This window comes from Saccopteryx bilineata, chromosome 9 (genome assembly GCF_036850765.1).
Source record: "Saccopteryx bilineata isolate mSacBil1 chromosome 9, mSacBil1_pri_phased_curated, whole genome shotgun sequence".
Taxonomy (NCBI): domain Eukaryota; kingdom Metazoa; phylum Chordata; class Mammalia; order Chiroptera; family Emballonuridae; genus Saccopteryx; species Saccopteryx bilineata.
The window spans coordinates 75,652,340-75,676,009 of record NC_089498.1 but is presented as its reverse complement, the minus strand read 5'-3'; the positions used below and the strand labels follow the sequence as shown (position 1 = coordinate 75,676,009).

Sequence of the window (23,670 nt, the reverse complement as noted above, 5' to 3'; positions counted from 1 at the left end):
AGAAAAAAAGCAAATATTAATTAGGTACAACATAAACAGCTCTCACAGCAACTCAGTCACATGAGTTTCAACTCAAAGTCCCTCGCCCTGGTGATACCATCCTAGACTACTACAAACCTTATTCATTTTCTGAAAATGAATAGTGCCTATTCATTTTCAGAACAGGAAGAATAAATACTAGCCATAGACTTACTCTGCTCAGGTGTATTATCCAGTATTGAATTCTGTTTGCTATCTTTTCAGATGCAACAGCTATGGTTATAAAACAAATTTTTAAAAAACTAAGAATATTTACATTCATAATAACATCTCAAAGGAACCTCAGAAGGTATTGTGCTTATTTTAATAATTCCATCACTGTTTCTATGATCTTGAGTATGTTAGATACAGTAGTCCCCCCTTATCTGTAGTCTCACTTTCTGCAGTTTCTGTTACCCAAGTCAATTATGGTCTGACAATATTAAATGGAAAATTCCAGAAATAAACAATTCATAAGTTTTACTTATTTATTATTTAACTTTTTATTTCTTTTATTTAGTGAGAGGAGGGGAGGCAGAGAGACAAGACTCCTGTATGAACCCCCACAGGGATTTACCCGGCTAGCCCACTAGAGGGTGATGCTCTGTCCATCTGGGGTCCTTGCTCCCTTGCAACTGGAGCCACTCTTTAGCACCTAAGGTGGAGGTCATGGAGCCATCCTCAGTGCCTGGGGCCAACTCACTCTAATAGAGCCTTGGCTGCAAGAGGGAAGAGAGAGAGTGAAGTAAGAAGGGGAGGGGTGGAGAAGCAGCAGGGTGCCTCTCCTGTGTGCCCAGGCAGGGAATCGAACTTGGGACTTCCACACACCAGGCTGACTCTCTACCACTGAGCCAACCGGCCAGGGCCACAATTCATAAGTTTTCAATTGTGTGTCATTTGAGTAACATGATAGTATTGCAGTGATTGTGTTTAGTGCTTGAGTTCAAGTAATCCTTATTTTACTTAATGACTGCAAAGCACAAGAGTAGTGATGCTGGCAATTTGGATATGCCAAAGTGGCCATAAAGTGCTTGTTCTATATTGTCAGAAGGGTCAGTAGTATCTAACACTATTTTCACAATGCCTATGTCATTTGCCTCACTTCATCTCCTCATATACACATTTTATCTTATATCACAAGAAAGATGATTACAATACAAAAAGATACTTTGAGAATGAGAGAGACCACATTAATATAACTTTGATTATATGATAGTATATAATTGCAATTGTTCTATTTTATTATTAGTTATTATTGTTAACTTTTCCTGTGCCTAATTTATAAATTAAACTTTATCATAAAAAGCAGTATATATTGATAGATAGGGTTTGGTACTAGTGGTTTCAGGCATCCTCTTGGGGTTCTGGAATGTATCCCCTGCAGAAAAGGGGGAACTACTGCACTTAATATTAATGTATTTTTGCTTTTGTTTTTCTGTGACTAGCTTATTTCACTTTACATAATCTCTCTGAGATTCATTCATGCTGTAGCATGTGAATTTCCTTCTTTTTTTAAGGGCACATAATAATATATTGTATAGCTATACCACATTTTTTTTTTTTTTGTATTTTTCTGAAGCTGGAAACGGGGAGAGACAGTCATACAGACTCCCGCATGCACCCCACCGGGATCCACCTGGCACGCCCACCAGGAGTGATGCTCTGCCCACCAAGAGGCAATGCTCTGCCCACCAGGAGTGATGCTCTGCCCACCAGGAGGCGATGCTCTGCCCTTCCGGGTTGTCGCTCTGTTGCGACCAGAGCCACTCTAGCGCCTGGGGCAGAGGCCAAGGAGCCATCCCCAGCGCCCGGGCCATCTTTGCTCCAATGGAGCCTTGGCTGCAGGAGGGGAAGAGCGAGACAGAGAGGAAGGAGAGGGGGAGGGGTGGAGAAGCAAATGGGCGCTTCTCCTGTGTGCCCTGGCTGGGAATCGAACCCGGGACTTCTGCACACCAGGCCGATGCTCTACTGCTGAGCCAACCGGCCAGGGCCAGCTATACCACATTTTATCTACTTATCTGTCAGCCAACATTTGGGTTGCTTCCACCTCTTAGCTATTGTGAATAATGCTGCAATGAACATGGGTATATAAATATCTCTTTGTGATCCTGCTTTCAATATTTTTGGATATATATCCAGGAGTAGGATTGCTGGTCATATGGTAATTCTATCTTTAATTTTTTAAGGTATTTCCATGCTGTTTCCCATAATGGCTGCACCATTTTAAACTTCCACCAAAGATACACAAGGTTTCCAATTTCTTTGCATTTTACCAGAACTTGTTATTTTCTGTTCTTATGATAGTGGCCATCCTGATGGGTATGAAGTGATATTTCATTATGATTTTGATTTGCATTTCTCTTATGATTAGATATGTTGAAAATCTTTTCATATGCTTATTGACCATTTGTATGTCTTTGGGGAATTGTCTATTCTAGTCATTTATTTATTTAAAATATGGAACGCTTCACGAATTTGCATGTCATCCTTGCGCAGGGGCCATGCTAATCTTCTCTGTATCGTTCCAATTTTAGTATATGTGCTGCCGAAACGAGCACATCTAGTCTTTTTTTTTTTTTTTTAGAGTCATAGGGAGGGATAGATAGGGACAGACAGACAGGAACGGAGAGAGATGAGAAGCATCAATCATCAGTTTTTCGTTGTAACACCTTAGTTGTTCATTGATTGCTTTCTCATATGTGCCTTGACCGTGGGGCTACAGCAGACCAAGTAACCCCTTGCTCGAGCCAGCGACCTTGGGTCCAACCTGGTGAGCTTTGCTCAAACCAGATGAGCCTGCGCTCAAGCTAGCGACCTCGGGGTTCGAACCTGGATCCTCTGCATCTCAGTCTGATGCTCAATCCACTGCGCCACCGCCTGGTCAGGCTAGTCATTTATTTTTAAAAATTATTTATTAATTTTAGAGAGAGAGGTAGGGAGGGGGAGAGAAAGAAACATTGACTTGTTGTTCCACTTATGTATGCACTCATTAATTGATTCTTGTATGTGTCCTAATGGAGGATCAAACTTGCAACCTTAGAATCTCAGGGACACTCTAACCAGCTAAGCCACCAGCCAGGTCATTTGTTTACTTTTTAATTGAGGTTTTTAGATGTTTTTTGTTGTTGAGTTGAAGTTCCCTATATAATCTGGATATTAACTACTTATCAGATATTTGATTTGCAAATATTCTCCCCATTCCACAGGTTGTCTTTTCAGTCTTGACTATTTCTTTTGTTAGACTTTGCTTTTGTATTCATATCCAAAAATCATTGCCAAATCCAAAGCCATGAAGCTTTCCCCCTGTTTTATTGTAGAAGTTTTAGAGTTTTAGTTCTTATATGTAGGTCTTTAATCCATTTTCAGTTAATTTCTATATACAGTATAAGGTAAGAGTCCCACTTCATTCTTTTGCATATTGATAGCCAGTTTTCCCAACACTATTTGTTTGAAGTCTTTTTTACCCCACTGTGTAGTCTTGGTGCCCCTATTGAAAATCATTCAGGCATATATACAAAGATTTATTCCTGGGCTCTCTATTCTTTTCATTATTTTTTATTTATTTATTTTTGTGTGTGTGTGTGACAGAGAGACAGAGAGAGGGACAGACAGGAGGGAGAGAGATAAGAAGCATCAATTCCTCATTGTGTCACCTTAGTTGTTCATTAATTGCTTTCTCTTATGTGCCTTGACCCGGGGGGCTACAGCAGAGTGAGTGACCCGTTGCTTAAGCCAGTGACCTTGGACTTCAAGCCAGTGACCTTTGGGCTCAAGTCAGCCACCACAGGGTCATGTCTATGATCCCATGCTCAAGCCAGTTACCCTGCGCTCAAGCTAGTGAGCCCACACTCAAGCTGGATGAGCTTGCACTCAAGCCAGCGACCTAGGGGTTTTAAACCTGGGTCCTCCTCGTCCTAGTCCGATGCTCTATCCACTGTGCCACTGTCTGGTCAGGCTCTTTTAATTACTTTTTAAGGGTTATAATTCTGTGTAGAGTCATACACTTTAGGAACTAATTAGATATTATTTCATTTTTATTAAGGTATGTCCTTAAACTAGAGGTAGATAAGATCCTTAAGCTAACTTGAAGCAGAAGAATGTATAATTGTTTTTCAAGTGGAAATGTCCTCAAACTCGTCCTTTTGAGGCTAGTGTTTTCTCCTTATGCTGCGACCATCTTCCACTGTTATAACTTCCTAGAATTCTATTTTGATATAGATACAAATATTTGTTTTGATTGATAACATTGTTTTGAAACCATAATATCAATTTGTACATTAATTCATTTTCATGTAATTTGTTATATAAATATGTTTTAATTTAGTAAAAAATAAAGTTGAATGTTAACCATGTTCTAGGCACTGTGCTAACTGTTAGAGATAAAAAGAAGACACAGTATTTTTATTTTGTTTATTGTATCACTTACCTCTGACTCAAGAACATCTCAGAATAGAAACAGGATCAAACACCTTGTTTAGGCCTGACCTGTGGTGGCACAGTGGATAAAGCGTCGACCTGGAAATGCTGAGGTCGCCGGGTTCAAAACCCTGGGCTTGCCTGGTCAAGGCACATATGGGAGTTGATGCTTCCAGCTCCTCCCCACCTTTTCTCTCTCTGTCTCTCCTCTCTCTCTCTCTCTCTCTCTCCCTCTCCTCTCTAAAATGAATAAATTAAAAAAAAAAACACCTTGTTTAGTACATTTGAGATGTGAAAGAAAGCCAGTGTAGGAGCATTAGTCAAAGAGAAATAGGCTGACAGAAGATAAAGATAGATATGTGGGCCCCGGCTGTGTGCGCTGGCCCCCCCTTAGCACTGCACTCTCTCCACAGTGGTGACCAGGCGGTGGTGCAGTGGATAGAGCGTCGGACTGGGATGCGGAAGGACCCAGGTTCGAGACCCCGGGGTGGCCAGCCTGAGTGCAGGCTCATCTGGCTTGAGCAAAACAAAAAGCTCACTAGCATGGACCCAAGGTCACTGGCTCGAGCAGGGGGTTACTCAGTCTGCTGAAGGCCCGCGGTCATGGCACATATGAGAAAGCAATCAATGAACAACTACGGTGTCACAACAAAAAATTGATGATTGATGCTTCTCATCTCTCTTCGTTCCTGTCTGTCTGTTCCTATCTATCCCTCTATCTGACTCTCTCTCTGTCCCTGTAAAAAAAAATAAAAAATAAAAATTAAAAATTAAAAAAAAAAAAGATAGATATGTGGTCTGGGGCCAGCCTATGACATAATTCTAGATTTTATCTGAAATTCAGGGAAGCTATTGAATATTTTTAAGTGGGAGACAGAAAGGATCAACCCTGAATTTTAGAAGGAAAATGTAATGTGGAAGGGCAACAATGAATATAATTTGAAATGTTATTTTTGTAGAAAGTCTCAGTAGTTGGTAAACCTCGTATTTAATGGAAACCTGATTTGTTAAACTGAAAAAATTAATTCATGACACATTTTCCCACATCTCTTACTACAAAAAGTGGCAAAATAGGATCAGCACCACCAACTTATATAACCTTCACTACCCAAATTTTGTTCTCAGATACTATTTGCCTCTTAAAGAAATTAGATCTTCATGGCCCTGGCCGGTTGGCTCAGCGGTAGAGCGTCAGCCTGGCGTGCAGGAGTCCTGGGTTCGATTCCCCGCCAGGGCACACAGGAGAAGAGCCCATCTGCTTCTCCACCCCTCCCCCTCTCCTTCCTCTCTGTCTCTCTCTTCCCCTCCTGCAGCCAAGGCTCCATTGGAGCAAAGATGGCCTGGGCGCTGAGGATGGTTCTGTGGCCTCTGCCTCAGGCGCTAAAGTGGCTCTGGATGCAACAGAGCGATGCCCCAAAGGGGCAGAGCATCGCCCCCTGGTGGGCATTCCAGGTGGATCCTGGTCAGGCGTATGCGGGAGTCTGTCTGACTGCCTCCCCGTTTCCAGCTTCGGAAAAATGAAGAAAGAAAAAAAAAAAAAAGAAATTAGATCTCCTTCAAGTTCAGTGGATTCCATGACTTTTTTCTTCTTTTTTTCCCCAGAGACAGAGAGAGTCAGAGAGAGGGATAGACAGGGACAGACAGACAGGAATGGAGAGATGAGAAGCATCAATCATTAGTTTTTTGTTGCGCATGGCAACACCTTAATTGTTCATTGATCGTTTTCTCATATGTGCCTTGACTGTGGGCCTTCAGCAGACTGAGTAACCCCTTGCTTGAGCCAGTGACCTTGGGTCCAAGCCGGTGAGCTTTTTTTTTTGCTCAAACCAGGTGAGCTCGCACTCAAGCTGGTGACCTCGGGGTCTCGAACCTGGGTCCTCGGCATCCCAGTCTGACTCTCTATCCACTGCACCACCACCTGGTCAGGTGGATTCCATGTCTTAAAAGAAGAAAAAATTAGGATGAGCATGGAACATACTACTATAACCAGAAAGCAAGGATACCAACCAGCTCAACATGGCCTAGTTGTAACAATTGGAACATCAATAATAATTATGGCTAATTTAAAACATGCAAATATTTTGAAATGTTGAGTTTGTTATGGAACTCAAGAAAATAACACGTTGGACAAAGTAGTAGTAGTTACATGAAAGTAAATATCATGGATTATGCTTAATTTGTTATTGCTTTCTATCCATAAGTAGTAGTATGCTAATATAACAATAATTTCTTTCATCTAAGTACATATCTGTATATTAAGTATAGTTTTTTATTTTATCAGTACTAAAGTAAAAAAAAGTAATTACGGAAAACTGTTAAGTGAAATAGTCCAGAAAAGCAGAACCAAAAATAAGAAGAGTCAATCAGGAGTGGTGGTAACACGAGAAAGGAAAGAAAGGAGGTCTGCAGTAAGTCACAGAATGCTGAATAAGCAAGCCCCTTGGAGGAGCTAACCCAGGCATGGTTCCTCATTTCCTTTGAGATGAAATCTCTAAATGAAACTACAATTTATAGTTTTAAAATAAGAATAAGGTGCCTGACTGGTGGTGGTGAAGTGAATAGAGTGTCTACCTGAGATGCTGACATCCCAGGTTCAAAATCCCAAGGCTGTCAGTTTGAGTGCAGGCTCATCTGGCTTGAGTGTAGGCTCAGCAGCTTGAGCACAGAGTTGCCGGCTTGGGCATGGGATCATAGACATGATACCATAGTTGCTGGTTTGAGCCCAAAGGTTGCTGGCTTGAAGCCCAAAGTCAATGGTCTGAGCCCAAGGTTGCTGGCTTGAGCAAGGGGTCACTGGCTTGGTTGGAGGCCCCCGGGTCAAAACACATATGAGAAGCAGTCAATGAACAACTAAAGTGCCACAACTATAAGTTAATACTTCTCATCTCTTCCTTTTCCTCTCTTTCTCACAAAAAATAAATAAATAAATAAAGAAAGAAAGAAAGAAAGAAAGAAAGAAAGAAAGAAAGAAAGAATAAGGTTTATATAAATATAAAGTTTATACTAACAGATCAGAAAAATATATTTTAATGACAGCACATTAGGCAATTTTTGTCAGTGAAAATTAATGAATACTTCATCTCATCTCTAGAATACATTAGTTTGTAAAAATCTGAAATTTATATACAAGGAATAAACTTAAAAGGACTCATTTAATATAATATGAGAGGTTTAAATTTACAATAGATTTAAGGGTAAGCATAGATTTTGAAATAATCCCATTTGGGTATATTTTACCGCTATTAAAAGAGTTTGAGTTGTTCAAAAGAATTAGCCATTTTAACTAATTACCCCTTTTAGGCTAAAAAACTAACATTAGTATTACTTCTATAAAGAGACTAACCTCTAATTAATATTACATGTTTAAGCAAAATCACCTTTTCCAAACAAAATTTAAGGTCTATTTCTTAGGTTCCTAAATTTCTTTAAACTAGTTTATCTACACATTTATTCCAAGAGGGAAGTTCCTGTTTTGTAGATAGAGGTATATAGCTATAGATAATATATAGATCAACATAAAAAATATTCTTAAAGCCTTAGTAATGTCTTACTTATTCAACACCAAAAAATGTATCAAAATTCTAATATACACAAAGATTATGGTCAATCTTACAGAATTTGCCATGCTTTATTAAATACCAAAAAGTAGGAAGAAGTATTTTAATTCCTTAATATAACTGGTAATATAGACTACTTGGGCATTTGGAGACATAAATACTTCAGTATTAGAATACTTACATAGTAGAATCTCTTTCTTGAGATGATGCTGCCTCATGTGAAACAGAAAGAGCAAAAGAGGATCTAGGATACAGTCTATAACCTTCACTTGGAGCGATTATCTGCTTACCCAAAATCCTGCAAAATGAACATAAGACAATTAGGTACCTTTAGCTGGTATAAACAAAAAAGGTAGATATTTTTGGAACAAATCTGATGACTCTACATAGAAGTTCAGTATATACTTAGTGTGATACTGATTAAGAATGATTCTTAAGAGAAAATGTGAATACAGAGCCATATTACAGATATATCTCTCTTCCATAGAGTAGACGTGGAAAAGATAAAGCTATTATAGCTCTCCTCCTCCCCCAAAATCCAAGGAAATTGAGCAAACATTTGTAATTTTTTCCTCATCCTATCTTCATTAAACCTGCCAAAATGGATGAAAGCAGGCCACATTAGTGAAAAACATGAATTATATTCTTAAGAACATGAAGCTTTATAAATTTTAAGTATGTGTATTAAGTGCACTAATGCAGTTTCTAAGGGGAGATTCCTAACAGCTTATGTGTGCTTTCAGTTATATATAAGACTTTACCAGTAGGTAAGAATGTTAATAAATACATTTCCTGACCATCTTGTTCAAAAGGGCTTTTTGACAGCCATAATACACAGATCTCAGCTATAGGTATATAAGTTGTTTTACTGGTTTAGGAAGACATATTGATAGTTACAAAAACTCCAAGAATTCCATCAGTTTGAGTATTCTCTCAACTGAAGCTTTACACTGCATATGGCCTTATTTACATTAATCAAAACCATGTCTATAAAGATTCAGAATACAGGCTTGGTGGTAGAACGTGGGCCCAGTGTGTAGATGTTCCAGGTTTGATTCCCAGTCAAAGCACACCAGAGAAGCGACCATCTGCTTCTCTACCTCTCCTCTTTCTCTCTCTCTCTCTCTCTCTATCTCTTCTCTCTCTTCTCTCTCTCTCTCTCTCTCTCCCCCTCTCTCCTCCTGCAGCCATGGCTTGAATGAGCAAGTTGGCCCCAGGTGCTGAGGATGGCTCCATGGCCTTGCCTCAGGTGCTAAAATAGCTTGGTTGCCGAGCAATGGAGCAACAGCCCTAGATGGGCAGAACATTGCCTCATAGAGGGCTTTCTGGGTGGATCCCAGTTGGGGGTGCATGTGGGGGTCTGTCTCTGCCTCCCCACCTCTCATTTAATAATAAAATAAAAAAAGATTCAGAATACAAGCTTTTTTGGAAAACTTTTTCAATTTTAGCCATGAATATGTTAACTTTAGGGCTTTACTACCTGAGGTGCAGAAAACTACATGTCCACTGTTGGCACTCTTCTTGTAGGCTCTTAGTATGTACATTCAACTTCTGCTCATACAAGAGCTCATCAATGGCTGTGAACATTGCCTGGACTTTTTCAGTGGCATTTTGATCAAGTTCCTAGAAGAAAATATCACCCCAAAATATTTAGGTGAATTTCAATCTCTGTTAAAAATCATAAAGGTTGAAAAGAATCAGATTTTGTTTTGTTTTCAATATTTAGTGCATTTAAAATAGTGTTGAATTTCCACAAAAGTTAATGTTTTTGGATCTTAGAACATTCAGCTGTCCTCCCTGTTTCTATTTAAAGAAAACTTATAGAAATATCTACTTTACTGAAGTAACATTTTCTTCATAATAAAAAATACTGTATTGTAATCATTTTGAAAAATCTAGAAAAATATAAAGAAAAAAATAAAAATTACCAATAATTCTACCACTCACGATGATTGCTAATTTTAGTATAGGTGCTTGGTGATGTTCCAGTATTCCTTTACAGCTTAAGGTAGACAATCCAATATATTAGTCTGCATTTCTCACTTAGCAATTTAGGTTATATCCTTACTCTCTATAATCTAAGCAGCCGCCAAAGAGATGGCTGTAAATCTGAATCTGATCATGCTATGTTATCTGATTCTCTGCTTACTCTCTACTTCATCTGTACTATGCACCTTTTTATATCCCAGTATAAGAAAAAAGAAAAATTATAACTTCTTTTAAAAGTATAAGATGAAAAATAAATATTTTTATTCTAAGAATGAAAATCAGCTTCTATACAATAAAAAAGGGCTTGCTAGGTAAATATGAAGGTTAACTGTGAAAACAACACAAATATATATTTTTTAATTACTCACTGTTTTCAAGCTCCTGGTGGGCGAAATGAGACTTCCCTAGTCTTAGTGAACTTTGTTATTCTTTACTTTTAAATATTTATCCACTTAAATTCTATTTCTGTCAGTTCTATTTTGCTGGTATTTGCCTGTTACAACTTTTCCCATCCCTTTATTTTCAACATTAAGGAGTCTTTTTATTTTTGACATACTTTTTTGAAGATCATGTAGCTGCATTTTAAAAATCCAATTTCAGAATCTTTATCTTTTATTAACATAAACATTTTATCCATTTACAATTATTATAATGTGTAATATTTGGGTTTATTTCTCCAATTTACATTGTATTTTCCATTTAACCTTTATTTCTTGTGTGTTTATTCTCTTTTTCTTCTGTTACAATGAATTTTCCTTATTCCCTCTATCAATTTAGAAGTTATTCATTATGTTTATATTTTTTTAGTAGTTATACTTAAAATTTAAGCATTCATGCTCCCTTATTTTTCTAACAAAGTCTAAAGTTTTTCAGTATGTCAGTCCTCCACTGAAACAGAGAAAGAACTTGATCATTTCATAATACATATATACATATCAAATCATTATGTTGTACACCTAAAACTTTTACAATGTTGTATGCCAATTATATCTCAGTTTAAAAAAGAGAAGGAGAACAAAGATATGAGACACACTGGAGGGACAGAATCCACAGAACTTGATCACTTATTCGATAAGAGGTGGTTATGAAAATGAAGCCACGCCTATATTGTGGGTGATATAGGAAGGAAGAGTGACGTCAGAAAAATTGCGCTGTGAGGAGCGCGACCGACAAATCTCCCCAAAATTTCAACAAGTTCATCAACCAGAGACAGAAAAATTTATCCTTGGAGCGTCCGGGAGTTCCACACACTGAAGGTGAAGTGCTATCAACAAGACCACCCTCAGATGCCATTCAGAAAAAGGAAATCGAATATCATGGAAACAAAAGATAGAGAAGTAGCACAGATAGATGTGGGAAAAACTATGGAGAAAAAATTTAATATATTGGAAACCTTGGAGCTAAATGACAGAGAATTTAAAATAGAAATCATAAAAATACTCAGAGATATACAAGAAAACACAGAAAGGCAATTTAGGGAGCTCAGAAAACAACTCAACGAACACAAAGAATATATTACCAAGGAAACTGAAACTATAAAAACAAATCAAACAGAGATGAAAAACTCAATTCATGAGCTGAAAAACTAGGTAACAAGCTTAGCTAATAGAACAGCCAAGATAGAAGCTAGGATTAGTGACAGAGAAGACAAGCAACTTCAGGCACAACAGAGAGAGGAAGAGAGAGACTCAAAAATTAAAAAAAAATGAGAAAGCCCTACAGGAATTGTCTGACTCCATCAAAAAGAATAACATAAGAATAATAGGTATATCGGCCTGACCAGGCGGGGGCGCAGTGGATAGAGCATCAGACTGGGATGCAGAGGACCCAGGTTCGAGACCCCGAGGTCACCAGCTTGAGCACGGGCTCATCTACTTTGAGCAAAGCTAACAAGCTTGGACCCAAGGTCGCTGGCTCAAGCAAGGGGTTACTAGGTCTGCTGTAGCCCCACGGTCAAGGCATATATGAGAAAGCAATCAATGAACAACTAAGGTGTTGCAACGTGCAACAAAAAACTAATGATTGATGCTTCTCATCTCTCCGTTCCTGTCTGTCTGTCCCTGACTATCCCTCTCTCTGACTCTCTGTCTCTGTAAAATAAATAAATAAATAAATTAATTAATTAATTAAAATTAAAAAATAAAGAATAATAGGTATATCAGAGGGAGAAGAGAGAGAAAATGGAATGGAGAATATATTCAAACAAATAATAGACAAGAACTTCCCAAGCCTGTGGAAAGAACTAAAGCCTCAAATTCAAGAAGCAAACACAACACCGAGTTTTCTTAACCACAACAAACCTACTCCAAGGCACATCATAATGAAAATGGCACAAACCTTGGGTGATGGGTATGCAACATAATTGAACGATAAGATAACCTGGACTTGTTATCTTTAAATATATGTATCCTGATTTATTGATGTCGCCCCATTAAAAAAAATAATTTTTTTTAAAAAAAGAGAAAATGGCACAAACCAACGACAAAGAAAAAATTATCAAGGCAGCCAGGGAAAAGACGAATACAACATATAAAGGAAGGCCTATTAGATTATCATCAGATTTCTCAGCAGAAACTCTACAAGCTAGAAGAGAGTGGACCCCAATATTTAAAGCCCTAAAAGAGAGGAACTTTCAGCCTAGAATACTATATCCATCAAAGCTATCCTTTGAATACGAAGGAGAAATAAAAATATTCACAAATATAGAAAAGATGAGGGAATTTATCATCAGAAAACCCCCTCTCCAGGAAATACTAAAGGGAGTTTTCCAACCAGATTCAAAGAACAAAATAAAACAAAACCACAAGTAAAAGTGCCACCAAGAACATAATAAAACCAAATTTAAACTGTGACAACAAAAGCAAAATAAAGGGGAGAGGATGGAGATTAACAGTAGCAAAGGATGATGAAGTGCAGAAACACTCATGAGACAGGTACTACAATGAATATGGTAGGTACCCTTTTCATTATTTAATGGTAACCACCCTTGAAAAAACCACCAGAGAAGCACATGACTTAAAAAAGGTAGCAACAGAGGAAAGAAGTATGGAATACAAACAAACAAAAACAAATGATAGAAAAACAAAAGAGAAGAATCAAACAAGATACAAAACTAACAAAAAGCAATTTATAAAATGGCATTAGGGGCCCTGGCCGGTTGGCTCAGCGGTAGAGCGTCGGCCTGGCATGCGGAGGACCTGGGTTCGATTCCCGGCCAGCGCCCATTTGCTTCTCCACCCCCCCTCCTTCCTCTCTGTCTCTCTCTTCCCCTGCCGCAGCCAAGGCTCCATTGGAGCAAAGATGGCCCAGGTGTTGGGGATGGCTCCTTGGCTTCTGCCCCAGGCGCTAGAGTGGCTCTGGTCTCGGCAGAGCAACGCCCCGGAGGGGCAGAGCATCGCCCCCTGGTAGGCAGAGCATCGCCCCTGGTGGGTGTGCCAGGTGGATCCCGGTCGGGCGCATGCGGAGTCTGTCTGACTGTCTCTCCCCATTTCCAGCTTCAGAAAAATACAAAAAAAAAAAAATGGCATTAGGGAACCCACAAGTGTCAATAACTATACTAAATGTAAATGGATTAAACTCACCAATAAAAAGAAACAAGAGTAGCAGAATGGATTAAAAAAGAAAATCCAACTGTATGCTGCCTATAAGAAACACATCTAAGCAACAAGGATAAAAACAAATTCAAAGTGAAAGGCTGAAAAACAATACTCTAAGCAAATAACGTCCAAAAAAAAAGCAGGTGTAGCAATACTTATATCTAATAATACTGACTACAAGACAGAAAAAGTACTCAGAGACAAAAATGATCATTTCATAATGATTAAGGGGACACTGAATCAAGAAGACATAACAATCCTTAATATATATGCACCAAACCAGGGAGCACCAAAATATATAAGACAGCTACTTATTGACCTAAAAACAAAAACTGACAAAAATACAATCATACTTGGTGACCTCAATACACCGCTGACGGCTCTATATCGGTCATCCAAACAGAGAATCAATAAAGATATATTGGCTTTAAACAAAACACTAGAGCACCTGGATATTATAGACATCTACAGGACACTTCATCCCAAAGCGACAGAGTGTACATTTTTCTCTAGTGTACATGGAATATTCTCAAGAACTGAACATATGTTGGGCCACAAAAATAACATCAGCAAATTCAGAAAAATTGAAATTGTGCCAAGCATATTTTCTGATCATAAAGCCTTGAAACTAGAATTCAACTGCAAAAAAGAAGCAAACAAACCCACAAACATGTGGAAATTAAAAAGCATACTTCTAAAAAATGAATGGTTCAAAGAAGAAATAAAAGCAGAGATCAAAAGATACATACAACAAGCGGTAGAGCGTCGGCCTAGCGTGCGGAGGACCCGGGTTCGATTCCCGGCCAGGGCACACAGGAGAAGTGCCCATTTGCTTCTCCACCCCTCCGCCACACCTTCCTCTCTGTCTCTCTCTTCCCCTCCCGCAGCCAAGGCTCCACTGGAGCAAAGATGGCCCGGGCGCTGGGGATGGCTCTGTGGCCTCTGCCTCAGGCACTAGAGTGGCTCTGGTCGCAATATGGCGACACCCAGGAAGGGCAGAGCATCGCCCCCTGGTGGGCAGAGCGTTGCCCCATGGTGGGCGTGCCGGATGGATCCCGGTCAGGCACATGCAGGAGTCTGTCTAACTGTTTCTCCCTGTTTTCAGCTTCAGAAAAATGCAAAAAAAAAAAAAAAGATACATACAGACAAACAAAAATGATAATACGACATATCAGAATCTCTGGGATACAGCAAAAGCAGTAATAAGAGGGAAGTTCATATTACTACAGGCATATATGAACAAAAAAGAGAGAACCCAAATAAACAACTTAATATCACATCTTAAGGAACTAGAAAAAGAAGAACAAAGACAAACCAAAACCAGCTGAAGAAAGGAAATAATAAAAATCAGAGCAGAAATAGAGAACAGAAAAACTATAGAAAAAATTAATAAAACAAGGAGCTGGTTCTTTGAAAAGATCAACAAAACTGACAAACCCTTGGCAAGACTCACCAAAGAAAACAGAGAAAGGACTCATATAAACAAAATCCAAAATGAAAGAGGAGAAATCACCACAGACATCATAGATATACAAAGAATTATTGTAGAATACTACGAAAAACTGTATGCCACCAAATTCAACAATCTAGAAGAAATGGATAAATACCTAGAACAATACAACCTTCCTAGACTGAGTCATGAAGAAGCAGAAAGCCTAAACAGACCAATTAGCAGGGAGGAAATAGAAAAAACTATTAAAATAAAAGTCCCCAAAAATATAAGTCCAGGCCCAGACGGTTACACTAGTGAATTCTATCAAACATTCAAAGAAGACTTGGTTCCTATTCTACTCAAAGTCTTCCAAAAAATTGAAGAAGAAGCAATACTTCCAAACACATTTTATAAGGCCAACATAACCCTCATACCAAAACCTGGCAAGGACGACACAAGAAAAGAAAACTACAGACCAATATCTCTAATGAATACAGATGCTAAAATACTAAACAAAATACTACCAAGTCGAATTCAACAACATATTAAAAAAATAATACATCATGATCAAGTGGGATTCATCCCAGAATCTCAAGGATGGTTCAACATACGTAAAACGGTTAACGTAATACTCCATATCAACAAAACAAAGAACAAAAACCACATGATCTTATCAATAGGTGCAGAAAAGGCATTCGATAAAATACAACACAACTTTATGTTTAAGACACTCAACAAAATGGGTATAGAAGGAAAATATCTCAACATGATAAAGGCCATATATGATAAACCATCAGCCAACATCATATTAAATGGCATAAAACTGAAGACTTTCCATCTTAAATCAGGAACAAGACAGGGTTGTCCACTCTCTCCACTCTTATTTAACGTGGTGCTAGAAGTTCTGGCCAGAGCAATCAGACAAGAGAAAGAAATAAAAGGCATCCATATTGGAAAAGAAGAAGTAAAGGTATCACTTTTTGCAGATGATATGATCCTATACATCAAAAACCCCAAAGACTCCACAAAAAGATTACTAGAAACAATAAACCAATACAGTAAGGTCTCAGGATACAAAATTAACATACAAAAGTCTATAGCCTTTCTATATGCCAACAATGAAATATTAGAAAACAAACTCAAAAAAATAATCCTCTTCACGATTTCAACAACTAAAAAAATACAATACCTAGGAATAAACATAACAAAGAATGTAAAGGACCTATATAATGAAAACTACAAAGCATTGTTAAAGGAAATCGAAAAAGATACAATGAGATGGAAAAATATTCCTTGTTCATGGATAGGAAGAATAAATATAATCAAAATGGCCATATTACCCGAAGCAATTTATAAATTTAATGCAATTCCCATCAAAATTCCTATAACATTTTTTTAAAGAAATGGAACAAAACAATCATCAGATTTATATGGAACTATAAAAAACCCCGAATAGCCAAAGCAATCCTAAGGAAAAAGAATGAAGCTGGGGGCATTACAATACCTGACTTCAAACTATATTATAGGGCCATGACAATCAAAACAGCATGGTATTGGCAGAAAAATAGACACTCAGACAAATGGAACAGAATAGAAAGCCCAGAAATAAAACCACATATATATGGTCAAATAATTTTTGATAAAGGGGCCAACAACACACAATGGAGAAAAGAAAGCCTTTTCAACAAATGGTGCTGGAAAAACCGGAAAGCCACATGCAAAAGAATGAAACTTGACTACAGTTTGTCCCCTTGTACTAAAATTAATTCAAAATGGATCAAAGACCTAAATATAAGACCTGAAACAATAAAGTACATAGAAGAAGACATAGGTACTAAACTCATGGACCTGGGTTTTAAAGAGCATTTTATAAATTTGACTCCAAAGGCAAGAGAAGTGAAGGCAAAGAGAAATGGATGGGACTACATCAGACTAAAAAGGTTCTGCTCAGCAAAAGAAACTGACAAAATAAACAGACAGCCAACTAAATGGGAAATGATATTTTCAAACAACAGTTCAAATAGGGCTTAATATCCAAAATATATAAAGAACTCATAAAACTCAACAACAAACAAACAAACAATCCAATAAAAAAATGGGAAGAGGACATGAACGGACACTTCTCCCAGGAAGAAATACAAATGGCCAACAGATATATGAAAAGATGCTCATCTTCATTAGTTATTAGAGAAATGCAAATCAAAACTACAATGAAATACCACCTCACACCTGTTAGATTAGCTATTATCAACAAGACAGGTAATAGCAAATGTTGGAGAGGCTGTGGAGAAAAAGGAACCCTCATTCACTGTTGGTGGGAATGTAAAGTAGTACAATCATTATGGAAGAAAGTATGGTGGTTCCTCAAAAAACTGAAAATAGAACTACCTTATGACCCAGAAATCCCTCTACTGGGGATATACCCCCAAAACTCACAAACAGTGATACGTAAAGACACATGCAGCCCATGTTCATTGCAGCATTGTTCACAGTGGCCAAGACATGGAAACAACCAAAAAGCCATTCAATAGAAAACTGGATAAAGAAGATGTGGCACATATACACTATGGAATACTACTCAGTCATAAGAAATGATGACATCAAATCATTTACAACAAAATGGTGGGATCTTGATAACATTATACGGAGTGAAATAAGTAAATCAGAAAAAACCAAGAACTACATGATTCCATACATTGGTGGGACATAAAAACGAGACTAAGAGACATGGACAAGAGTGTGGTGGTTAGTGGGGGTGGGGCGGAGGGGTGGTGCAGGAGGGGAGGAGGGAGAGGGGAAGGGGGAGGGGGGCACAAAGAAAACTAGATAGAGGGTGACAGAGGACAATCAGACTTTGGGTGATGGGTATGCAACATAATTGAATGACAAGATAACCTGGTCATGTTTTCTTTGAATATATGTACCCTGATTTATTGATGTCACCCCATTAACATTAATAAAAATTTATTTATAAAAAAAAATAGCCTGATGAGGTGGTGGCGCAGTGGATAGAGCGTCGGACTGGGATGCAGAAGACCCAGGTTCGAGACCCCGAGGTCCCCAGCTTGAGCGCGGGCTCATCTGGTTTGAGCAAAAGCCCACCAGCTTGAACCCAAGGTCACTGGCCCCAGCAAAGGGTTACTTGGTTTGCTGAAGGCCGGCGGTCAAGGCACATATGAGAAAGCAATCAATGAACAACTAAGGTGTTGCAACGTGCAACAAGAAACTAATGATTGATGCTTCTCATCTCTCTCCGTTCCTGTCTGTCTGTCCCTGTCTATCCCTCTCTCTGACTCACTGTCTGTGTAAAAAATAAATAAATAAATAAAAAATAAAAAATAAAACAAAATTAAAAAAAAAAAGTAGATAGAAGGTGACGGAGGACAATCTGACTTTGGGTGATGGGTATGCAACATAATTGAATGACAAGATAACATGGACATGTTTTCTTTGAACATATGTACCCTGATTTATTGATGTCACCCCACTAAAATTAATACAAATTCATAAAAAATTAAAAAAAGAAAAGGAAGGAAGATGCTAGTAATAACAATGAACATTTATCAAACAAAATATTCTTAACTGAGAAGATCTCAAAGGTCCTTATACTAATTAACCAATCTCTTTCATATCATTTTTCATTTAACTTTTTATTTTGACCTAATTTTAGACTTGGTATATTAATTGTTAAAGCAGAAGAGGTAAACACTTAGGACTTCTCAGGAAACACTCTTACCAATGTTTTTCAAGCTTTAAGACCATGTGGATCATGAAATCAATTTAAAATGTTATAAAATAATACCAAAAAAATGAAAAGCAGACAGAATTTAAAATATCATCTTGATTACTCATGAAGGCTGTTACTCTGTGGAGTTTGTCTTCTGTTCTATGCACACACACTGGGTCAAACTGTCAGTTAGTATAAACTGCAGTTTAAAAAGTCTGAAAGCTGCTGATTTAGGTAAGTGTCCAACGAGCCATTTTTCTAATCTAAATCCTCCCACTTTCCATTTATAGGATTAGAGCAGTATTGACAGGAACAGAAAGGAATGTAGGGGATTGAGGCATTTTCATCATTTTGATAATGAACAACAATCCAATTATGTAGAACAAAAAATATTTTTTATTTTTTGTATTTTTCTGAAGCTGGAAACGGGGAGAGACAGTCAGACAGACTCCCGCATGCGCCCGACCGAGATCCACCCGGCACGCCCACCAGGGGCAACAATCTGCCCACCAGGGGGCGATGCTCTGCCCCTCCAGGGCGTTGCTCTGCAGTGACCAGAGCCACTCTAGCGCCTGGGGCAGAGGCCAAGGAGCCATCCCCAGCGACCGGGCCATCTTTGCTCCAATGGAGCCTTGGCTGCGGGAGGGGAAGAGAGAGACAGAGTGGAAGGAGGGGGGGGAGGGGTGGAGAAGCAAATGGGCGCCTCTCCTATGTGCCCTGGCCAGAAATCGAACCCGGTTCCCCCGCACGCCAGGCCGATGCTCTACCGCTGAGCCAACCGGCCAGGGCCAAAAAAATATTTTAAAAGTGCTTTGATAAGCTTTAACTTTCCTCTAAGCATCTTCCATATTATTTTTATTTTGAATTTTGGTTTGTATTAGTGTAGCTTTTAAAACATAAAATGTTATTTGTTTTATAACTACTTAGTTTTCCTTTGCTTTTATTTATTTATTTATTTTAAGAGAGGGAGAGGGAAGGGATAGACAGGGAGAGCCAGACAGGAAGGGAGAGAGATGAAAAGAATCAGCTCATAGTTGCAGTACCTTAATTGTTCATTGATTGCTTTCTCATATGTGCCTTGACTGGGGGGGCTTCAGCCAAGCCAGTGACCCCTTGCTCAAGCTAGCAACCTTGGGCTCAAGCCAGCAACCATGGGGTCATTTCTATGATCACACGCTCAAGCCAGTGACCCTGTGCTCAAGCCAGATGAGCGCATGTTCAAGCTAGCATCCTCAGGGTTTCGAACCTGGGTCTCAGTGTCCCAGGCCAACGCTCTATCCACTGCACCACTGCTTGGTCAGGCTATAACTACTTAGATTATCAATATGCTTTGTACATTACTTTGCTCTCTGTTGCTTCTCATATCCATTCTTTCTTGTATTTTCTTCTCCTTATTGCTGCAATCTGTCCTTTAACAGTTCTTTCAGTGAGTATATATGGATGGGGAACTCTTGATTTATAGATGTATAAAGTATCTCTTTGCATTTACTATTAAATGATAGTATATCATACATATCTTATTACAGTGGTCCCTCGTCTATTGCGGGGACTAGGTTCCTAAACCCCCCACGATAGGTGAAAATCAGTGAAGTAACAACCTTATATTTATTTTAGTATTTATATATATTTTAAGGCTTTATAAACCCTCCCCACACACTTACAAACCTTTCCCACACTCTTATAAACACTTCCTATGCTCTTAAATACTTTCTACATTCTAAAACCTATGTAATTTTAACAACATATAAAATTCTATATGGGTACTCACCAGTAGAATATACAGTAAAATTCTCTTAATATGTTTTAATTAATTTTTATATTGATTTCAATGGTTTGTACTAGAAAATGCTTATTTTACTGCAAAAATAATTAAAATAATAAATACATAAAAATACCTATATACCACAAAATCCCGCAATATAGCAAAAACTCAGCGATACAAAATTTGATATATACAATTTAAAAATCCGCGATACAGTGAGACCGTGAAAAGTGAACCATGATATGGCGATGGAAGACTGTATTATTTTTAAGTGAGAGGAGGAGAGATAGTGAGACAAACTCCTTCCACATATGCTCCGTCTGGGATCCACCTGGCAACCCATCTGAGGCCGACACTCAGATGAACAGAGCCATCCGCAGTGCCCAGGATATCTTATTTTCTTATTTATCATTTATATGACTAGGAGCTGTATCATTTATATATGTATAAAATACATATGTAAGATATTATATTTCGCCTGACCTGTGGTGGCGCAGTGGATAAAGCATCAACCTGGAATGCTGAGGTTGCCGGTTCAATACCCTGCACTTGCCTGGTCAAGGCACATATGGGAGTTGAAGCTTCCTGCTCCTCCCCCCTTTCTCTCTCACTCTCTCTCTCCTCTCTAAAATGAATAAATTAAAAAAAAAAATTAAAAAAAAAAAAAAGATATTATATTTCATTTTTTTACTAGTAGTTTGAAGGTATAATAACATTATTATCTGGCACTTATTGTTAATTGTGAGAAATCTGTTGTTTGATTTTTGCTCCATTATATTGATATGTAGTCTTTCTTTTTTAATAGCTTTTAACATGTTTTCTTCTTGCTTGACCAGGCGGGGGCACAGTAGCTAGAGCATCTACCTAGGACAGTGAGGTCCCAGTTCAAAACCTTGAGATCATTGACTTGAGCATAGGGTCATCTGACTTGAGTGCAGGCTCACCAGCTTGAGCGTGGGATTGTTATGATCCCATGGTCACTGGCTTAAACCCAAAGGTAAATGGCTTGAAGCCCAAGGTTGTTGGCTTGAGCCCAAGGTCTCTGGCTTGAACAAGGAGTCACTGGCTCGGCTGAAGCCCAGTCAAGGAACATATGAGAAGCAACCAATGAACAACTAAACTATGAGTTGATGCTTCTCATCTCTCGCCTGTCTCTTGCTCTTGCTAAAAATAAATAAATCAATAAATTTTGTTCCTTACTTGATAGACTTTTCAACATGAAGACTGTCATCTTTCTTCAGTTCTTTTTTTATATTTAGAGAGAGAGAGAGGTAGGGAGAGAGAAGCATCAACTTGTTGCCTCACTTAGTTGTGCATTGATCTTAGCTGTGCATTGCTTCTTATAAGTGCCTTGACTGGCAATCAAACCAGCAAACTCAGGCTTAAGCCAGCAACCTCAGGGTTGAGCTGGTGACCCTGTGCTCAAGTCAGTGACCCCATGCTCAAGCTGGCTACCCTGTGCTTGAGCAGTGAGTGACCTCAGGTTCCTAACTGGCAACCTTGGTGTTCCAGGATGATGCTCTATCCACTGCACCAGTGGTCCCCAACCTTTTTTGGGCCACGGACCGGTTTAATGTCAGAAAATATTTTCACAGACCAGCCTTTAGGGTGGGATGAATAAATGTATCATGTGACCGAGACAAGCGTCAAGAGTGAGTCTTAGACGGATGTAACAGAGGGAATCTGGTCATTTTTAAAAAATAAAACATTGTTCAGACTTAAATATAAATAAAACGGAAATAATGTAAGTTATTTATTCTTTCTCTGTGTACCGGTACCAAATGGCCCACGAACCGGTACCGGTCCGCGGCCTGGGGGTTGGGGACCACTGCACTATGCTACCACCAATCAGGCTCTTTCTTCAATGCTTAAAAAAAAAAAAATCAGTGATTATTTCTTTGAATATCGCCTCTTTTCAATTCTCTTTTCCTAAAACTTCTGTTAGATGTATATTGTAACATCATAATCCATGTTCCATGTCTCCTAAATACTCTTTAAATTCTCAATGTCTTTAGCTCTCTAGTTCTATGTGATTTTCTTAGTTCTATCATTTATTGAATAGTTCACTATTATTCCGTTGCACTGGGTCCAGTTTACCTTATTTACTAAAGTATTTCAAATGATTTTCATTCCTAAGATTTTAAACTGAATCTTCATATCTATCTGTTCTTAAACTGAAATCTCTACCTTTATTTATTTATTTATTCCACCTACTTTGTTTTAAAACCTCCAATAATTTTAATGGATACTATCTTATCTATTAACTCTTTAAGTTTTAAAAAGTTTAATAAACCTTATTGAGGAACAGTTTATATGGAATATATTCACCCAAATAATTACCATTCCCTCCCAGTTATATAGCATTTCTGTCACCCCAAAATGTTCCCTCATACCCCTTTGCAGTTGAAGTCTCCCATTCCCATGCCAGGGTATCACTGATCTGATTTCTACCACTGTAAATTACTTCTGTCTGTACTAGAACTTCATATAAGTAAGACTGTGCAGGATGCACTTTTTTGTTTAGCTTCCTTCACTCAGAATATTTTTGAGGTTCATTCATGTTGTTGTATGTGTGTTCATTCCATTCCATTGCTGAGAAGTATTTCTTTTATTTTTTTAAAGTTTTATTTAGAAAATTAAATTTAATAGTGTGACATTGATCAATAAGAGTGCATAGGTTTCAGGTGAACATCTCTATGGTATCTGAACTGTTAATTGTGTTGTGTGCCCATCACCCAAAGTCACATCATTTTAATCTTTTTTTTTTTTTTTTAAAGTATTTCATGGTAAGAATATGCAACCATTTGTTTATTCATTCACCTATTGAGTGACATTTGCATTATTTATGATACTTGTTATTATGAATAAATCTGATACCAACATTTACATACAAGTCCTTTTCTGAACATTTTTTTTTTCTCTCACATAAATACGTAGCAGTAGAATTGTTGGGTCTTATAATTAGTTTAATGTTAAAAGAAATTACTGAACTATTTTTTCAGAGTAAATATAAAATTCAACACTCCCACCAGAAATGTGAGGATTAAATTTGCTACACCTCCTGGCCAGTGCTAGGTATTGTCAGTCTTCTCAGTTTTAGCAGTTTTAATGAGGGTGAAGTGGCATATCATGACAATTTTTTTTGTTGTTGTATTTTTCTGAAGCTGGAAACG

The 23,670-nt window shown here is 38.2% G+C and overlaps 1 protein-coding gene and 1 non-coding gene across 7 annotated transcripts in view; both read right to left on the bottom strand.

Moving 5' to 3' along the window:
- Positions 1 to 23,670, bottom strand: part of FAM149B1 (family with sequence similarity 149 member B1) — a 98,779-nt gene that overhangs the window by 46,515 nt on the left and 28,594 nt on the right. For all 6 annotated transcript variants that reach the window (XM_066242642.1, XM_066242643.1, XM_066242647.1 and 3 more), the window contains 2 exons: positions 9,472 to 9,614; positions 8,173 to 8,289 (listed from right to left, as the gene is read on the bottom strand). In XM_066242642.1, coding sequence (XP_066098739.1) covers positions 8,173 to 8,289; positions 9,472 to 9,614 — 260 coding nt within the window. The remainder of the gene's footprint in view (positions 1 to 8,172; positions 8,290 to 9,471; positions 9,615 to 23,670) is intronic.
- LOC136313739 (U6 spliceosomal RNA) lies at positions 2,470 to 2,576 on the bottom strand. Its single transcript, XR_010727185.1, has one exon. It is a non-coding gene; the product is annotated as a U6 spliceosomal RNA (small nuclear RNA).